We start from the raw sequence: 14761 nt of genomic DNA, 5'->3' as shown, positions 1-14761 counted from the left end.
TACCATTGTAAAAGCTTATTAGCTTGTGCAAGTAGACATACAGTATAATGGTGAGGCCATGTTGTGTTGCATAATAGTGCAAATGACTTGCAGCATTATGCATGCAAAGCAGCACAAGCGTGATGGGACACTGGGCTCAACATGATGGGGTCAATGCAACATTCATCTGTCTCGGCCTCTTTAACACACAAATACAAAGAGCTCTTTATCTGGACGTTATTTCACAGGGTGGGAGGCTATCCAAGCTGCTACCCTGGTGGTACCCAGCAGGCCCTCCTCAGTCCTCCCAGTGCAAATATTCACCACACTCTGCTACAAAAAGATGTTAAAGCAAGTCACTTGACTGGGCTGCCACTTTATCCTATAAGCTGCTGCTGCTTGGCTTCGTGGCTTCATTCACATGTTTGCTTTCCAAATGTTGGTCCACACGCACGCACGCACACGCACATGTTCATGACAGGCCTGCGTGCGCAACAACCAAAAAAAAACAAAAAAACGCGCATCTTTTCTCTGTGGGCAGCCGCCGCAGAAAATGCGCATTTATCTCGAGTCATTGCGCACACTCTCAAAACACCGCAGCCCTCCTTGTTGCATGCACGCATCCACGCACTTCCACACCGAACTCGAGTGGGGATCGAAAGAAGCAATGCACGCAAAAGACGCGCGTACTCACCGCAAAAACGTCCACCTCGCTGGCGGCCATCGTCACAAGTGTGACGGCGTCCCTCCTCATCACAAGGTTGAAATATGGCCACTTGGAGGCGAAACCCCGTCAGCGCTGGAGGACATGACAGCCCTCCTTCTATGTGCTAGTCCACAGTCCAATGGAGGTTGTTGTACTTAATCCTATAAAATAACTGCATTTCCAGCCAAGGCCACTGGATGTCGCTGTTGCCATGGGAAACAAGCTGGCACCGAGTGGTCGGCAACCCAAAATGTTGAAAGAGCCATATTGGTCCAAAAATACAAAAACAAATCTGTCTGGAGCCGCAAAAAATTAAAAGCCATATCACATGTGTCATGAGATATACATTTAATTAAGAGGACTTAAAGGAAACTAAATGAGCTCAAATATAGCTACAAATGAGGCATAATGATGCAATATATACATATAGCTAGCCTAAATAGCATGTTAGCATCGATTAGCTTGCAGTCACGCAGTGACCAAATATGTCTGATTAGCACTCCACACAAGTCAATAACATCAACAAAACTCACCTTTGTGCATTCACGCACAACGTTAAAAGTTTGGTGGACAAAATGAGACAGAAAAAGAAGTGGCATAAAACACGTCCTAGAAAGTCGGAGAAAGTCATACATGGACACAAACTATACGGTGAGTTCAAGGACCGCCAAAATTAGTAGGACAAAACGGCGCTCGCCAAATACTCGAATCAGTTAAGCATGTTTAATACAAACAGTGTGATTTATAACAATTAGGGAGGTTTGTGTCATGTTTGTCCTCGTACAGAAACCATACTAAAACAAAAAAATGGATTTTTTTCCCCTCATCTTTTTCCATTCTTCATACATTTTTGAAAAATCTCCAGAGAGCCACTAGGGCGGCGCTAAAGGGCCGCATGCGGCTCTAGAGCCGCGGGTTGCCGACCCCCGACTTAGGAAGTGATGGTTAACCCTTGAAATAAGTTTTACCGAGGGGCGTCCAAACTTTTTTTCACAAATGAAAGTAAGCGAGGGGGCCACTTTTATACATTTTGCACAAAACCCAAAACCAGTGAAGTTGGCATGGTGTGTAAATCGTAAATAAAAACAGAACACAATGATTTGCATATCCTTTTCAACCTATATTATTGAATGATATTTAACGTTCGAACTGGTAAACTTTGTTATTTTTTGCAAACATTGGCTCATTTGGAATTTGATGCCTGCAACATGTTGCGAAAAAGCTGGCACAAGTGGCAAAAAAGACTGAGAAAGTTGAGGAATGCTCATCAAACACTTATTTGGAACATCCCACGGGTGAACAGGCTAAATTGGGAACAGGTGGGTGCCATGATTGGGTATAAAAGCAGCTTCCGGGGCGGTGTAGCTCGGTTGGTAAAGCGGCCGTGCCAGCAACTTGAGGGTTCCGGGTTCGATCCCTGCTTCCGCCATCCTAGTCACTGCCGTTGTGTCCTTGGGCAAGACACTCTAACCACCTGCTCCCAGTGCCCCCCACACTGGTTTAAATGTAACTTAGATATTGGGTTTTCACTATGTAAGGCGCTTTGAGTCACTAGAGAAAAGCGCTATATAATATAATTCACTTCACTTCACTTCCATGAAATGGTCAGTAATTCACAAACAAGGATGGGGTGAGGGTCACCATTTGTTTGAATATTTAATTAAGTTATTATTTGGCATACCACTACCTGGAGCCCACGTACGATTCACAGTTTGAGATTCACTGATCTACGTGTATCATGATTAATGCAATCATTGTTTTGTGATTAATTGCATGGTTGACTCATTATTAACGGACAACCCTACTTTTTACATTACTAGTTCATGTTCAATATGGGTCGGTCCATTATTCGCCATCTGATTGTGTGTACATTTATATTAAAGGTCATTACAACTTTATAGAGCAGTGGTCGCCAAACTACAGCCCGCGGGCCGGATCCGGCCCACCAGCATCCAAAAACCGGCCCGCGGGAAGTCCCAAGTTTAAAAAATGTGTATTTGTTTATTTATTTTTATCATTTTTTTTCATCTGTCCTTTCTAATACATTTTTTACCGCATGTTACTCTCTGTGTCTGCTAGCCGCTCAGGGAAATCATATTGTCTAAAAATGCATTGTCCCATCGATAACGTGACATCATCGCCTTCTGAATATATATGTATATATATATATATATATATATATATATATATATATATATATATATATATATATATATATATATATATATATATATGTATATATACTACCGTTCAAAAGTTTGGGGTCACCCAAACAATTTTGTGGAATAGCCTTCATTTCTAAGAACGAGAATAGACTGTCGAGTTTCAGATGAAAGTTCTCTTTTTCTGGCCATTTTGAGCGTTTAATTGACCCCACAAATGTGATGCTCCAGAAACTCAATCTGCTCAAAGGAAGGTCAGTTTTGTAGCTTCTGTAACGAGCTAAACTGTTTTCAGATGTGTGAACATGATTGCACAAGGGTTTTCTAATCATCAATTAGCCTTCTGAGCCAATGAGCAAACACATTGTACCATTAGAACACTGGAGTGATAGTTGCTGGAAATGGGCCTCTATACACCTATGTAGATATTGCACCAAAAACCACACATTTGCAGCTAGAATAGTCATTTACCACATTAGCAATGTATAGAGTGTATTTCTTTCAAGTTAAGACTAGTTTAAAGTTATCTTCATTGAAAAGTACAGTGCTTTTCCTTCAAAAATAAGGACATTTCAATGTGACCCCAAACTTTTGAACGGTAGTGTATATATGTTTATATATATATATACATATATATATATATGTATGTATATATATATATATAGTCTTGTGATTTTTTTTCCCACATATATATATATATATATATATATATGTATGTATGTATGTATGTATGTATATATGTATGTATATATATGTATGTATATATATGTATATATATATGTATGTATATATATATGTATGTATATATATGTATATATATGTATGTATATATGTATGTATATGTATGTATATATATATATATGTATATATATATATATATATATGTATATGTATATATATATATGTATATATGTATATATATATATATATATATATATATATATATATATATATATATATATATATATATATATATATATATATATATATATATATATATATTTATATATACATATATATATATATATATACACTACCGTTCAAAAGTTTGGGGTCACATTGAAATGTCCTTGCTGAGTGCCAAGCAGGGAGGTAGTGTGTCCCATTTTTAAAGTATTTGGTCATACTTTTGTTTGCTAGCGGCTACGATTTCAATACTACACCTAAATTTCGTTGGACCTGTACCTGTACATGCACAATGACAATAAAGATAATTCATTCATTCATTAGGGGCTATTGAAGATCTTTGCTCCTTCTCAACTCTGTGGTAATATTATTTTCACAAAATACAATCAATAGTATGTTAATAACACCGTGGGGCAGCACGGTGGTAGAGGGGTTAGTGCATCTGCCTCACAATACGAAGGTCCTGAGTAGTCCTGAGTTCAATCCCGGGCTCGGGATCTTTCTGTGTGGAGTTTGCATGTTCTCCCCGTGACTGCGTGGGTTCCCTCCGGGTACTCCGGCTTCCTCCCACCTCCAAAGACATGCACCTGGGGATAGGTTGATTGGCAACCCTAAATTGGCCCTAGTGCAGGGGTGTCCAAAGTGCGGCCCGGGGGCCATTTGCGGCCCGCAGCTAATCGTTTACCGGCCCCCCACACATTCTGCAAAAATTGCAAAATTGATAGTATTGCAAAAATAAAAATAAAAACATTTTAAAAAAGTGGAATGAGGTGAAATCTAAAGAGAAAAGGTTGCAATTTTGACACAAAGCTGCCATGCAGGCTGTTTTTTTTCCTTTTGTCTTTGTTTATTTTTATTTTTTTTGGCATTACTCAAAAAAAAAAAAGACAAAACATCTCTGTTACAATGAATTATTACTTTAAAAATTTCACTTTAAAATGTTTTATGTGGAAAAAAATATTGCATATATTGTGTGGTTGCCATAAAAAAACATCAAAGTTTTATTTGAAAAAAGAGCATAATACAAACAAAATAATAGTTCAAACGTAAAATCGACAGATATATCTGAAGTTGATCTCGTAATTTAAGTGTTAAAAGTAAAAAAAAACTAATAAAAATGTATCACTTTATGAGTGGGGGACCTTTTGGATCCATAATATATTTAATAGGATTTTATTTATCATTTCACTGTGATTACTCAAAAATATTAAAGAATTAAAATCAATTGTGTCCTGCATTATTGATCTTTTTAGGGCTCTAATTACTAAATACTGCATATTTCAGTTTTACTATAAAAAACAAAGTTGTCTTTGACAGAAAAGGCATAAAACCTTTTTTTTTTTTTTACTTTATATCAACCTGAAGTTGATATAGAGATTTATTGTAAGCGTTAAATAAAAAATAATAATAATTTGACTTATTTTTTACATTTTAATGACTGAGACCCTTTATGGTCCCCGGGAGCCCTAAAGGTTAAACAAAAAAAAACATATATTTTGTTAAGGTTGTAAAATGAAAAATATCAAAATGGCCCCCGCATGCTTAAATTTTTCCGTGTGCGGCCCTCAGCGGAAAAAGTTTGGACACCCCTGCCCTAGTGTGTGAACGTGAGTGTGAATGTTGTCTGTCTATCTGTGTTGGCCCTGCGATGAGGTGGCGACTCGTCCAGGGTGTACCCCGCCTTCCGCCCGAATGCAGCTGAGATAGGCTCCAGCGACCCCCCGCGACCCCAAAAGGGACAAGCGGTAGAAAATGGATGGATGGATAGTACTGTAACGACCTGCTGAAGTTGATGTTGTGTTCTTGAGTGAGTGAGATTTAGAATTCCCATTGTTGTGAACGTAGCACGCCTGTAAGATGATTGGCGAAGAAGGAGGAAGGTTGTTGTTGCGGAAATGAGGAAGAGGATAGACGTGTGTGTGGGAGGAACAAGATAAGTTGAGCTGTGTTATTATAGGTTGCTCAATAAAAGATAAAAAAAAAGAGCGTCAGACTTGGTGTACACTTCTTCTGGACGTTACAGTACGTTAATGTTAAATCTTACTTGTGAAAAGTAACCCCCCGATTCTATTTTCAACAGTCCGCTCATTTGAGCAAGAAAACGCTGAACACCTTGTTTTCTACCTGTCAACTGTCAGTTTAGGGCTGCTCGCCGGCTCCACCTACCTAGGTTCCATTCTAGAGGCTAACCTTTCCTGTGATAAAATGGCAACCAAGGTAATCAGAAAGGTTAACCAACGAACGAGATTTCTCTACAGAATCTCCTCTCTGGTCAACAAAAACACCTTGAGGATTCTGGCGGGAACTCTCGTTCAACCCTTTTTCGATTACGCATGCACCTCCTGGTACCCTAGCACCTCCAAAACCCTCAAATCTAAACTCCAAACATCTCAGAACAAGCTAGTCAGGTTACTTCTAGACCTCCACCCCAGATCCCACCTCACTCCTACCCACTTCTCTAAAGTGGGCTGGCTCAGGGTGGAGGACAGAGTTAAACAACTTGCACTGAGCCTAGCCTATAAAATCCGCTACACCTCCCTGATACCGAAGTACATGTCAAACTACTTCCTTAACGTAAATGACCGCCATAACCACAACACCAGGGGGAGCTCCACTAACCACGTTAAACCCAGATTCCGAACCAACAAAGGTCTTAACTCATTCTCTTTCTATGCCACATCAATGTGGAATGCGCTCCCAACAGGTATAAAAGAAAGGGCATCTCTATCCTCCTTCAAAACCGCAATAAAAGTTCACCTCCAGGCAGCTACAACCCTAAACTAACACCCTCCCCGGATTGCTAATAATCAAATGTAAACAATCAAATGCAGATACTTTTTCTTATGCCTTCTGATCTCTCTCTCTCTCTCCCTCTCTCTCTCTCTCTCTCTCTCTCTCGCTCTCTTTCCCTCTCTCTCTCTATATGTCCACTACTTGCTGTCCATATCCTACCCAGGGGCGGATTAAGAAATTTTGGCCCCCTGGGCCTGACATGGTCTTGGCCCCTCAACCCCCCGCGCGTGTGGGCGCACACACACGCACGCACTATGCAAGAAATACTGTATACTGTGAACAGACATGCACACTGTACTGTACAGAAGAGTGCACATACTGCACACACACTATTAGGTATACCACACAGACACTGACAAGCACAGGTTTCACACAGACACAGGGGGAGGGGATAAATGGCCTAAAAATAAACATTTTTGAAAATGATTACGCCCACTTCAGTGATGGTGCATTGGGTCATTTGAGAGATATTATGTATTGGAAGTTGGTAGCTATCATGAAATAAACCCCCCAACCCACCCAAAAAACTAAATCGGACATGATTTTTGCCCCCTTTTCCTCCCTTCTATCATTAAAAATAAAATAATATCTTAGGAAAACACATTGGCATAACGGCAGCTGTGCAGCAAATTGAGGCTCAAAGTCTGTATCTATTTGTGGTTAAGCTTGAGGAGAAGGAGAAAGGTAAAATGATAACATGCATCGGAGAGCACCACAAAGAAAGGTGTAGGCCAGTTCATGGTACAAGGGCTGCATGCAGGTCAAGATAGCCCATTTCCAAGAATGCTATAGTGGCTGGACAGGCACTGGACATGTCCTGAACTCAGTGTCAGACGTGGCTGCCGAATACTTGGATGAAGTGAAGCAGCTGACAGATCTCATGCTGCCCCATCTGAAGACTGTCCTGGCCAGGCAGAGGATGGATGAGGAGACCTTCCCAATGGACCCTGTCAGTGAACAGGCTAGTAACATTGATGGCACCCCTGTGCACAACATTGGGATGGAGAGACAATGTGGCAAGGTGGACTACAAACTGAAGAAGTTGGGCACACTGAACGCAGTCAATAGGTCAATAATTTTACAGAAGAGCCAGGAGCTTCAGAGGTTTCAAGGCAGCAGCACAAGCAAAAAGGGAGGTTGAACTCAACTGGAGTAAATTCATGAAGGCAAAATTCGAGAGTAGGGCAGATGAGAAACAAGAGATGGCTCAAAGAAAGGAGAGTAAGAGACTAGACATGCTGGACACACTGAAATCTTTTGATGGCCCCTTCACGATAGTGGGGAAGTTGAAAAGTTCCTTGTGGATGAAAGTCTGCACAAGAATGCAAAGCTGCAGAGAATGAAGCTTGAGGTTCAGTTTGCCAGAGAAAGCACCAAGCTTCTGCCTAAAGTCAATCCTATCTTCACAATCCAGGTGACACTTCCCAGAAATGGCAAAAGTGCAATTCTCCAAGTCATAATGGATACTTAGAATTTTATGGTGGTGGTAAGTATTCATGAAAACAGGTAGCCTAACATTAGTGAATGGGTGAATTCTGGAAATAACCTAAAAATCTTACACAGTGCACCTTTAAGCAAGGGGTTTCTTTCGTGCTTTCAATTTTGCAAAATCATCCACCACATCATTGAAGTCCAACTCTCTTGTCAGCTCACTCTCAATTGCCATTAGAGATAACGCATTTAATCTTTTCTGAGTCATTCTTGTGCGCAGCTCATTTTTTACTCTTGACAAAAGAGAGAATGAGCGTTCTCCCTCACAGTTACTGACCGGTAGAGTGAGAAAAATCTGTAGCGCAATGTATGTATTAGGAAACGTAGGCTGTAGTCCAAAATGTATTATTGTTTTGAGCAGTCCTGAAGGGGTCCTCTCCTCATCAGTGTTGTTGAGCTGTATAAAAGATTTGAACTGTATAAGCTCCTGTCCAAGACTTTCATTGAGGTCAGATGGGTATGATTCAGTGAGAATCTTGGCCTTGTGAAGGACTGAAGCATTGGACTCTGTATCCAAAGAGAAAAGGACACTGAACAAATTGTTCAGATGTTTGTAGGCCTCCAGACGGTGATTAAGGCTTGAACTCAGTTGATCAATAGAGGCAATAAATGTCTCTATTTGAAACAGTTGCCTTCCCTCAAGCACAACATCTGGGGATGCTGATTCATCAGCAAACTTTTTACGTTTCCTCGTCCGTTCAGCCCTGTAAGATGGGGTGCCACCCAACATGTTTAAGGCTTTCTGCTCAAAATGATCAAATAGATCTCTTTGGGAGAGAACAAAGGTGCGCAGAGATTCCAGCAATCTAACTGCTGTACCAAGGTCCATGTCTGCTTTTTGAAGTTGCAGACTTGTGGCCTGAAATCTGGACAGAACAGTGTCCCAAAAGCCTGCCATGAAGGCCATCTCAAGTGAATCCAGCTTCCGCACTAGACTGTCAGCTTCAGTTCGTGTGTCTCGTTTCTCTGTGTCATCAGTGGAAATAACCTGTAGTGCTGCTTTTATTTTACTGTAGTTCTGCCACAGTGCTTTGGTAGATTCTGCACGGCAACTCCAACGCGTGTTGGATAAAGCTTTAAGTGTGAGATCTATGTTGGAATTGCCAAATACCCTGTCCCATCGGTGTGTGGATGCAGTTGTGAAGTTGTAAATAGACTGAATCAAGTCAAAATACTTAGAGACTTCATTTCCACATCTGCCAATGCTGTTGACTCCCACCAAATTCAAAGAGTGAGCTGCACATGGAATATAGTGTATTAATGGGTTGCTTTTCTTTAAGTGAGCCTGCAACCCATTATACCTCCCTGACATGTTGCTGGCATTATCATAAGCCTGCCCCCTGCAATTTGACAGCTCTAACCCTAGATTTTCCAACACAGACATGACACAGTTAGCCAAACTTTCACCTGTATGGCTAGTAATGGGCTCAAAACCCACAAAGCGTTCAACAACACTGCCCTCTTTGCTAACAAAACGGAATATGAATGTCAATTGGTCCACATGAGATAAATCTGGGGTTGAATCCACAATGATAGAGTAGTATTTGCTTGCTTGCAGTTCATCTGCTATAGCCTGTTTGGTTTTTGCACCCATCAATTCAATGAATTCCTCACAAATGGTGGAGGACAGATATGAGGTATTACCTCGACCCATCTGCCCAAACTTTCTGATGTGATCCTTTAGAAAGGGATCAAATTCAGCCAGGACCTCCAGAATACCAAGGTAGTTCCCATTGAGAGGAGACCCTAACGATTCATTTTTACCCCTAAATGCAAGGCCCCTTTCTGCAAGGAATTTAATGACTGCAACAACTCTTTGTAACACCTGCCTCCAATAGCTGCTCTCTGCCTGAAACTGTTTGAACAGGTCTGCATCAACTGTGGCACCTTTGGCGCGGTTCAAGACTGCTTGCATGCAGGTTATGTGCTCAGCACTTCGCTCATGTTCACCAAATCTTTCTGAGTGTTTCCAATCACAATAGCCTGTCACAAAAGAATGCGTTTTTGGGGAAAACAGTTTGCATGCAAAGCAGTAAACATTACCAGTAGAGGGAGAGTACATCAGCCACTCTCTTTGTACTCGTTGTCCATTGGGCAAGTGTGAAGTAAAATGTTCATTGTTTAGGCATCGGGTTTTGCCTCCTAGCCCACTGTTCCTCACAGAAGCTGGATAATGGCTGTGACGGTTGTGAAATGATTTTGCACCTCTTTGAATAAGAACTTCCTTCATTGACTCAGTGAGGGTCTCAGCCCATTTAGCGGGATCACTAGGTAGAGTTGTCACTGTAGATGGTGTTGAAGAAAGATTCAGCTCATTTTCTATGCTGTCCAGAGGTGCAGTGACCTCACATTCATCCGAGCAACTGGCTACTGCTGAATTGGTTGAATCATAAGCATCAGAAGCATTTGGTTCAGTGTCTACACTTGTAGTGGTCTCAGGATCTTGGGAGCTACATGCTAGCTCAGGTGCATTGCTAACCTTAGCTGAATTTGCAGTAGCATTTATAGAATTGCTTTCAGCAGATGTCTTTGTACTGAAGAAGCTGGAGATATTTGGAACACTCTCAAGTAAAACTGATTCCTTTTTTTTCTTTTCTTGCTGAATTTTTTTTCTAGCTCCTCCACTTAAACGTTTATGATCCATATTTCCCTTCTTTCTTTGCACATTGGCTCTTTGCCTATCACAACAGATAAACCAACTATGTGTGTGTGTGTGTGTGTGTGTGTGTGTGTGTGTGTGTGTGTGTGTGTGTGTGTGTGTGTGTGTGTGTGTGTGAGTTTGTTTGTGTGTTTATGATCGGTGCTGCTTCCTTCAAGTGTGTGAGGTGATTTAGAAAACTAGCAACCCAGCATCAACACTCCAAAGCAGAGAATAACAGCTTACTAGCATAGACAATTGAGAGCAGAGAATCAACTGATTCGTCTGATAGACAGCAGGAGAGCAGAGTGGTCAGTGATGATCGAATCAAGAAAATGTCTAAATGGCAAGGGAACAGACTGATTTGTACTGAGGAGAAAGAGAGAGAGAGCCAATTACAGTGAAATATATTCCAAAAGAGCCAAGTGACTAGCTGAAGGCAGGGACAAATGCCTTGGAGTGACCAACAAGAGTGCAAAGTACCAAATGGCAAAATGTGGAAAGACCAACAGGCAGATCTGCTTTTACCTCTTATCTTCACAACCAAAAAGTTGCTAAATGATGTTTTCAGTCGCTAGCCAGGTATGGCCAAAAGACGCGAAATCTAGCGGCAAAGTCGGTCAATCACACTGACAGTGAAACAAATATTTTGAAAAGATAATAATTGTACACCTTTGTGCACTTTAGTCTTCTATCTAAATATTTTCACAAAGGACACCAAGGCAGCTTGCTAGCTATGATGGGAGCAACAATGTCTGATAGACAGCAGGAGAGCAGAGTGGTCAGTGATGATCCAATCAAGAAAATGTCTAAATGGCAAGGGAACAGACTGATTTGTACTGAGGAGAAAGAGAGAGCCAAGTACAGTTAAATATATTCCAGAGCCAAGTGACTAACTGAAGGCAAAGACAACAGCCAGATACCTTAGCAGAGACCAACAAGAATTCAAAGTACCTAATAGCAAGATGGCGAGACCAACACAATAAATTGTATTAGGATTTAATTTATTAACGTTAATCTTAACAGCCAAAAAGTTGCTGAATAATGTTTGTAGTCGCTAGCCAGGTATGCCCAAAACAAGAGTCGCTAAACCTAGCAGCAAAGTTGCTTAATTGCAACACACTCTAGGATTCAGGGGAATTAAGGATAATAAAGATATTAATTGTACAACTTTTTGTACTTTTTTTCTAGTTTTTTGAGTCGCCAGCCATGTATGGCCAAAAGTCGCTAATTGAATGCCAACGTTGCTTAATCGCCAACACACTGGGACTCACTGAAGGACTGACTGAATAAAAAAGATAATTAAGATAATTGTGTACTTTTCTCTTCTGATATTTTCTCTAAGGACCCCAAGCTATCTGCAAGCAGCAATAATGTCTGACAGACAGGAGAGCAGAGTGGTCAGTGATGAATGGCAAGGGAACAGGCTGATTTGTACTGAGGAGAAAGAGAGAGAGAGAGCCAATTACAGTGAAATATATTCCAAAAGAGCCAAGTGACTAGCTGAAGGCAGGGACAAATGCCTTGGAGTGACCAAGAAGAGTGCAAAGTACCAAATGGCAAAATGTGGGAAGACCAACAGGAAGATCTGCTTTTACCACTTATCTTCACAACCAAAAAGTCGCTAAATGATGTTTTTAGTCGCTAGCCAGGTATGGCCAAAAGACGCGAAATCTAGCGGCAAAGTCGGTCAATCACACAGTGAAACAAATAATTTTAAAAAGATAGTAATCGTACAATGTCTTGTACTTTTGTCTTCTTTCTTAATATTTCTCAAAGGACACCAAAATGTCGCTATCTGCAGGCAGCTTGCTAGCTATGATGGCAGCAACAATGTACCTTAGAGTGACTGACCAACAAGAGCTCAAAGTACCTAATGGCAAAATGTGGAGAGACAGACACAATAAATTGCATTAAGATGAAGAGAACTGTTGCTATTATTAATCTTAACATCAACCAGAAAGTCGCTAAATGTCACCAGCCAGGTATGGCCAAAAGTCGCTTAATTGGCCACACACAGTAACAGAGAAACTAACAAAAAAAAGATCATAAAGATAATAGTTGTACAACTGTGTGTACTTTTGTCTTCTTTCTAAATATTTTCCCAAAGGACACCAAAATGTTGCTATCTGCAGGCGGGAGCGTGCCTATGTTCCCCGGGTCCTATGTTCCCCGGGTCCTATGTTCCCCGGTTGTTCCTGGGTCTTTGTATGCGACCGGGGAACTTAGGACCCTTTTTCTAAAAAAGGGTCCTATGTTCCCTGCATTGTATCTGGCGAAATTGCGAAATTGTGCCCTGACCAAAACCATCCCTAAACCTAACCTGTCACAGGGCGTTGTGGAGCACTTTTTTTTGGCGAAATTGTGCCCTGACCAAAACTATCCCTAAACCTAACCTGTCACAGGGCGTTGTGGAGCACTTTTTTGGCGAAATTGTGCCCTGACCAAAACCATCCCTAAACCTAACCTGTCACAGGGCGTGCGGCAGCAGATAGAGCAACTCAAACGCGAACTTCCTTCCTTCGACAACTTAAACGCGTCTCTGTCATGCGTGTCTGCGTGCGTCTTACTTAGTCGCGCATTGGAAGCAGCGGGGAACATAGAACCCTTTTCTGGAAAAAGTGTTGTACGTTCCCCGCAGCGGGGAACATAGAACCCTTTTTTTTAAAAAGGGTCCTTAGTTCCCCGGTAGAGGGGAACATAGGACCCGGGTAACATAGGGACGGGGAACATAGGGATGACCCGCTGCAGGCAGCTTGCTAGCTATGATGGCAGCAACGATGTCTGCCAGACAGGAGAGAGTGGTCAGTGACGATCGAATCGAGAAAATGACAAAATGGGTCAAAGACCAAAAAGTTATTAACTGACAGCAGTGACAAATGTCAGACTGTAAACTTTCTCGAAAGAAAAGGACAAAATGGGAAGATGCTGATAATAACAGCAAAATGGAAAATATAAGAATTTCCAAGTAATGCTCAACTCAAGTGTGTGTGTGTGTGTGTGTGCGCGCGTTAAACTTCTTGTTGAATGATTTCAAATTATCTCTGAGTCTGAACTGAGGGAAAGGAAACCAAATTTTGAGCAGTCTCTCACGAGTTCAAAATACCAAATGAGGAGATTCTAAAAGAACAGACCGGTTTATGAAAGACTTGATGGGGGAGGGGCACAGCTAAGAATACTTGAGTGAGATTCTGTGATCCAAATTCGAGATAGAGCTTTTTGATAATGATAATTTGTCAGAGTAAGGTTGTGTAATCAAAATTTGAGAATGAGCTTTGTCAATCAATCAAGAATATTTGTATTAAGTTCTGTGATCAAAATTCAGAAACAACCTTTAATAATTGATAAAGAATATGTGAGTGAGGTTGTGTGATCCATCCAATTTGAGAATTAGCTTTGATAATAATGATTGAGAGCCTCTGGCCCTCTGTGGATCATGGCCGCGGGGCCAATTTTGCCTGGCCCCTTGGGGCCTCTGTGGGTCGTGGCCGCGGGGCCAAGTTGGCCTGGCCCCTTGGGGCCTCTGACCCTCTATGGATCGGGGCCAAGTTGGCCTGACCCCTCGGGGCCTCTGGCCCTCTATGGATCATGGCCGCGGGGCCAAGTTGGCCTGACCCCTTAGGACCTCAGGCCCTCTGTGGGTCGCGGCCGCGGGGCCAAGTTGACCTGGCCCCTTGGGGCCTCTTACCCTCTATGGATCGTGGCCGCGGGGCCAAGTTGACCTGGCCCCTTGGGGCCTCTGGCCTTCTGTGGCTCGCGGCCGCGGGGCCAAGTTGGCCTGGCCCTTTGGGGCCTCTGGCCTTCTGTGGGTCGTGGCCGCGGGGCCAAGTTGGCCTGGCCCCTTGGGGCCTCTGACCGTCTATGGATCGTGGCCGCGGGGCCAAGTTGACCTGGCCCCCTGGGGCCTCTGACCCTCTATGGATCGTGGCCGCGGGGCCAAGTTGGCCTGGCCCCTTGGGGCCTCTGACCGTCTATGGATCATGGCCGCGGGGCCATGTTGGCCTGGCCCCTTGGGGCCTCTGGCCCTCTGTGGGTCGCGGCCGCGGGGCCAAGTTGACCTGGCCCCTTGGGGCCTCTTACCCTCTA

General features: G+C 42.3%; 1 protein-coding gene across 2 annotated transcripts in view; it reads right to left on the bottom strand.

Annotated features, from left to right (window-relative positions):
- The window catches only part of LOC133649087 (septin-8-A-like), a 42506-nt gene extending 41575 nt beyond the window's left edge, over positions 1–931 (bottom strand). The window contains exon 1 of one of the 2 annotated variants that reach the window (XR_009825980.1): positions 674–931. Coding sequence is in view for 1 of the 2 variants with exons in the window: in XM_062045866.1 (XP_061901850.1) it covers positions 674–733 (60 nt within the window). In the remaining variant the exon portion in view is untranslated. The remainder of the gene's footprint in view (positions 1–673) is intronic. The other variant, XM_062045866.1, reaches the window with a different exon arrangement.
- Positions 932–14761: the final 13830 nt, after the last annotated feature.

Source organism: Entelurus aequoreus, linkage group LG04, assembly GCF_033978785.1.
Source record: "Entelurus aequoreus isolate RoL-2023_Sb linkage group LG04, RoL_Eaeq_v1.1, whole genome shotgun sequence".
Lineage (NCBI taxonomy): Eukaryota > Metazoa > Chordata > Actinopteri > Syngnathiformes > Syngnathidae > Entelurus > Entelurus aequoreus.
This window is presented reverse-complemented; position numbering and strand designations above follow the sequence as displayed.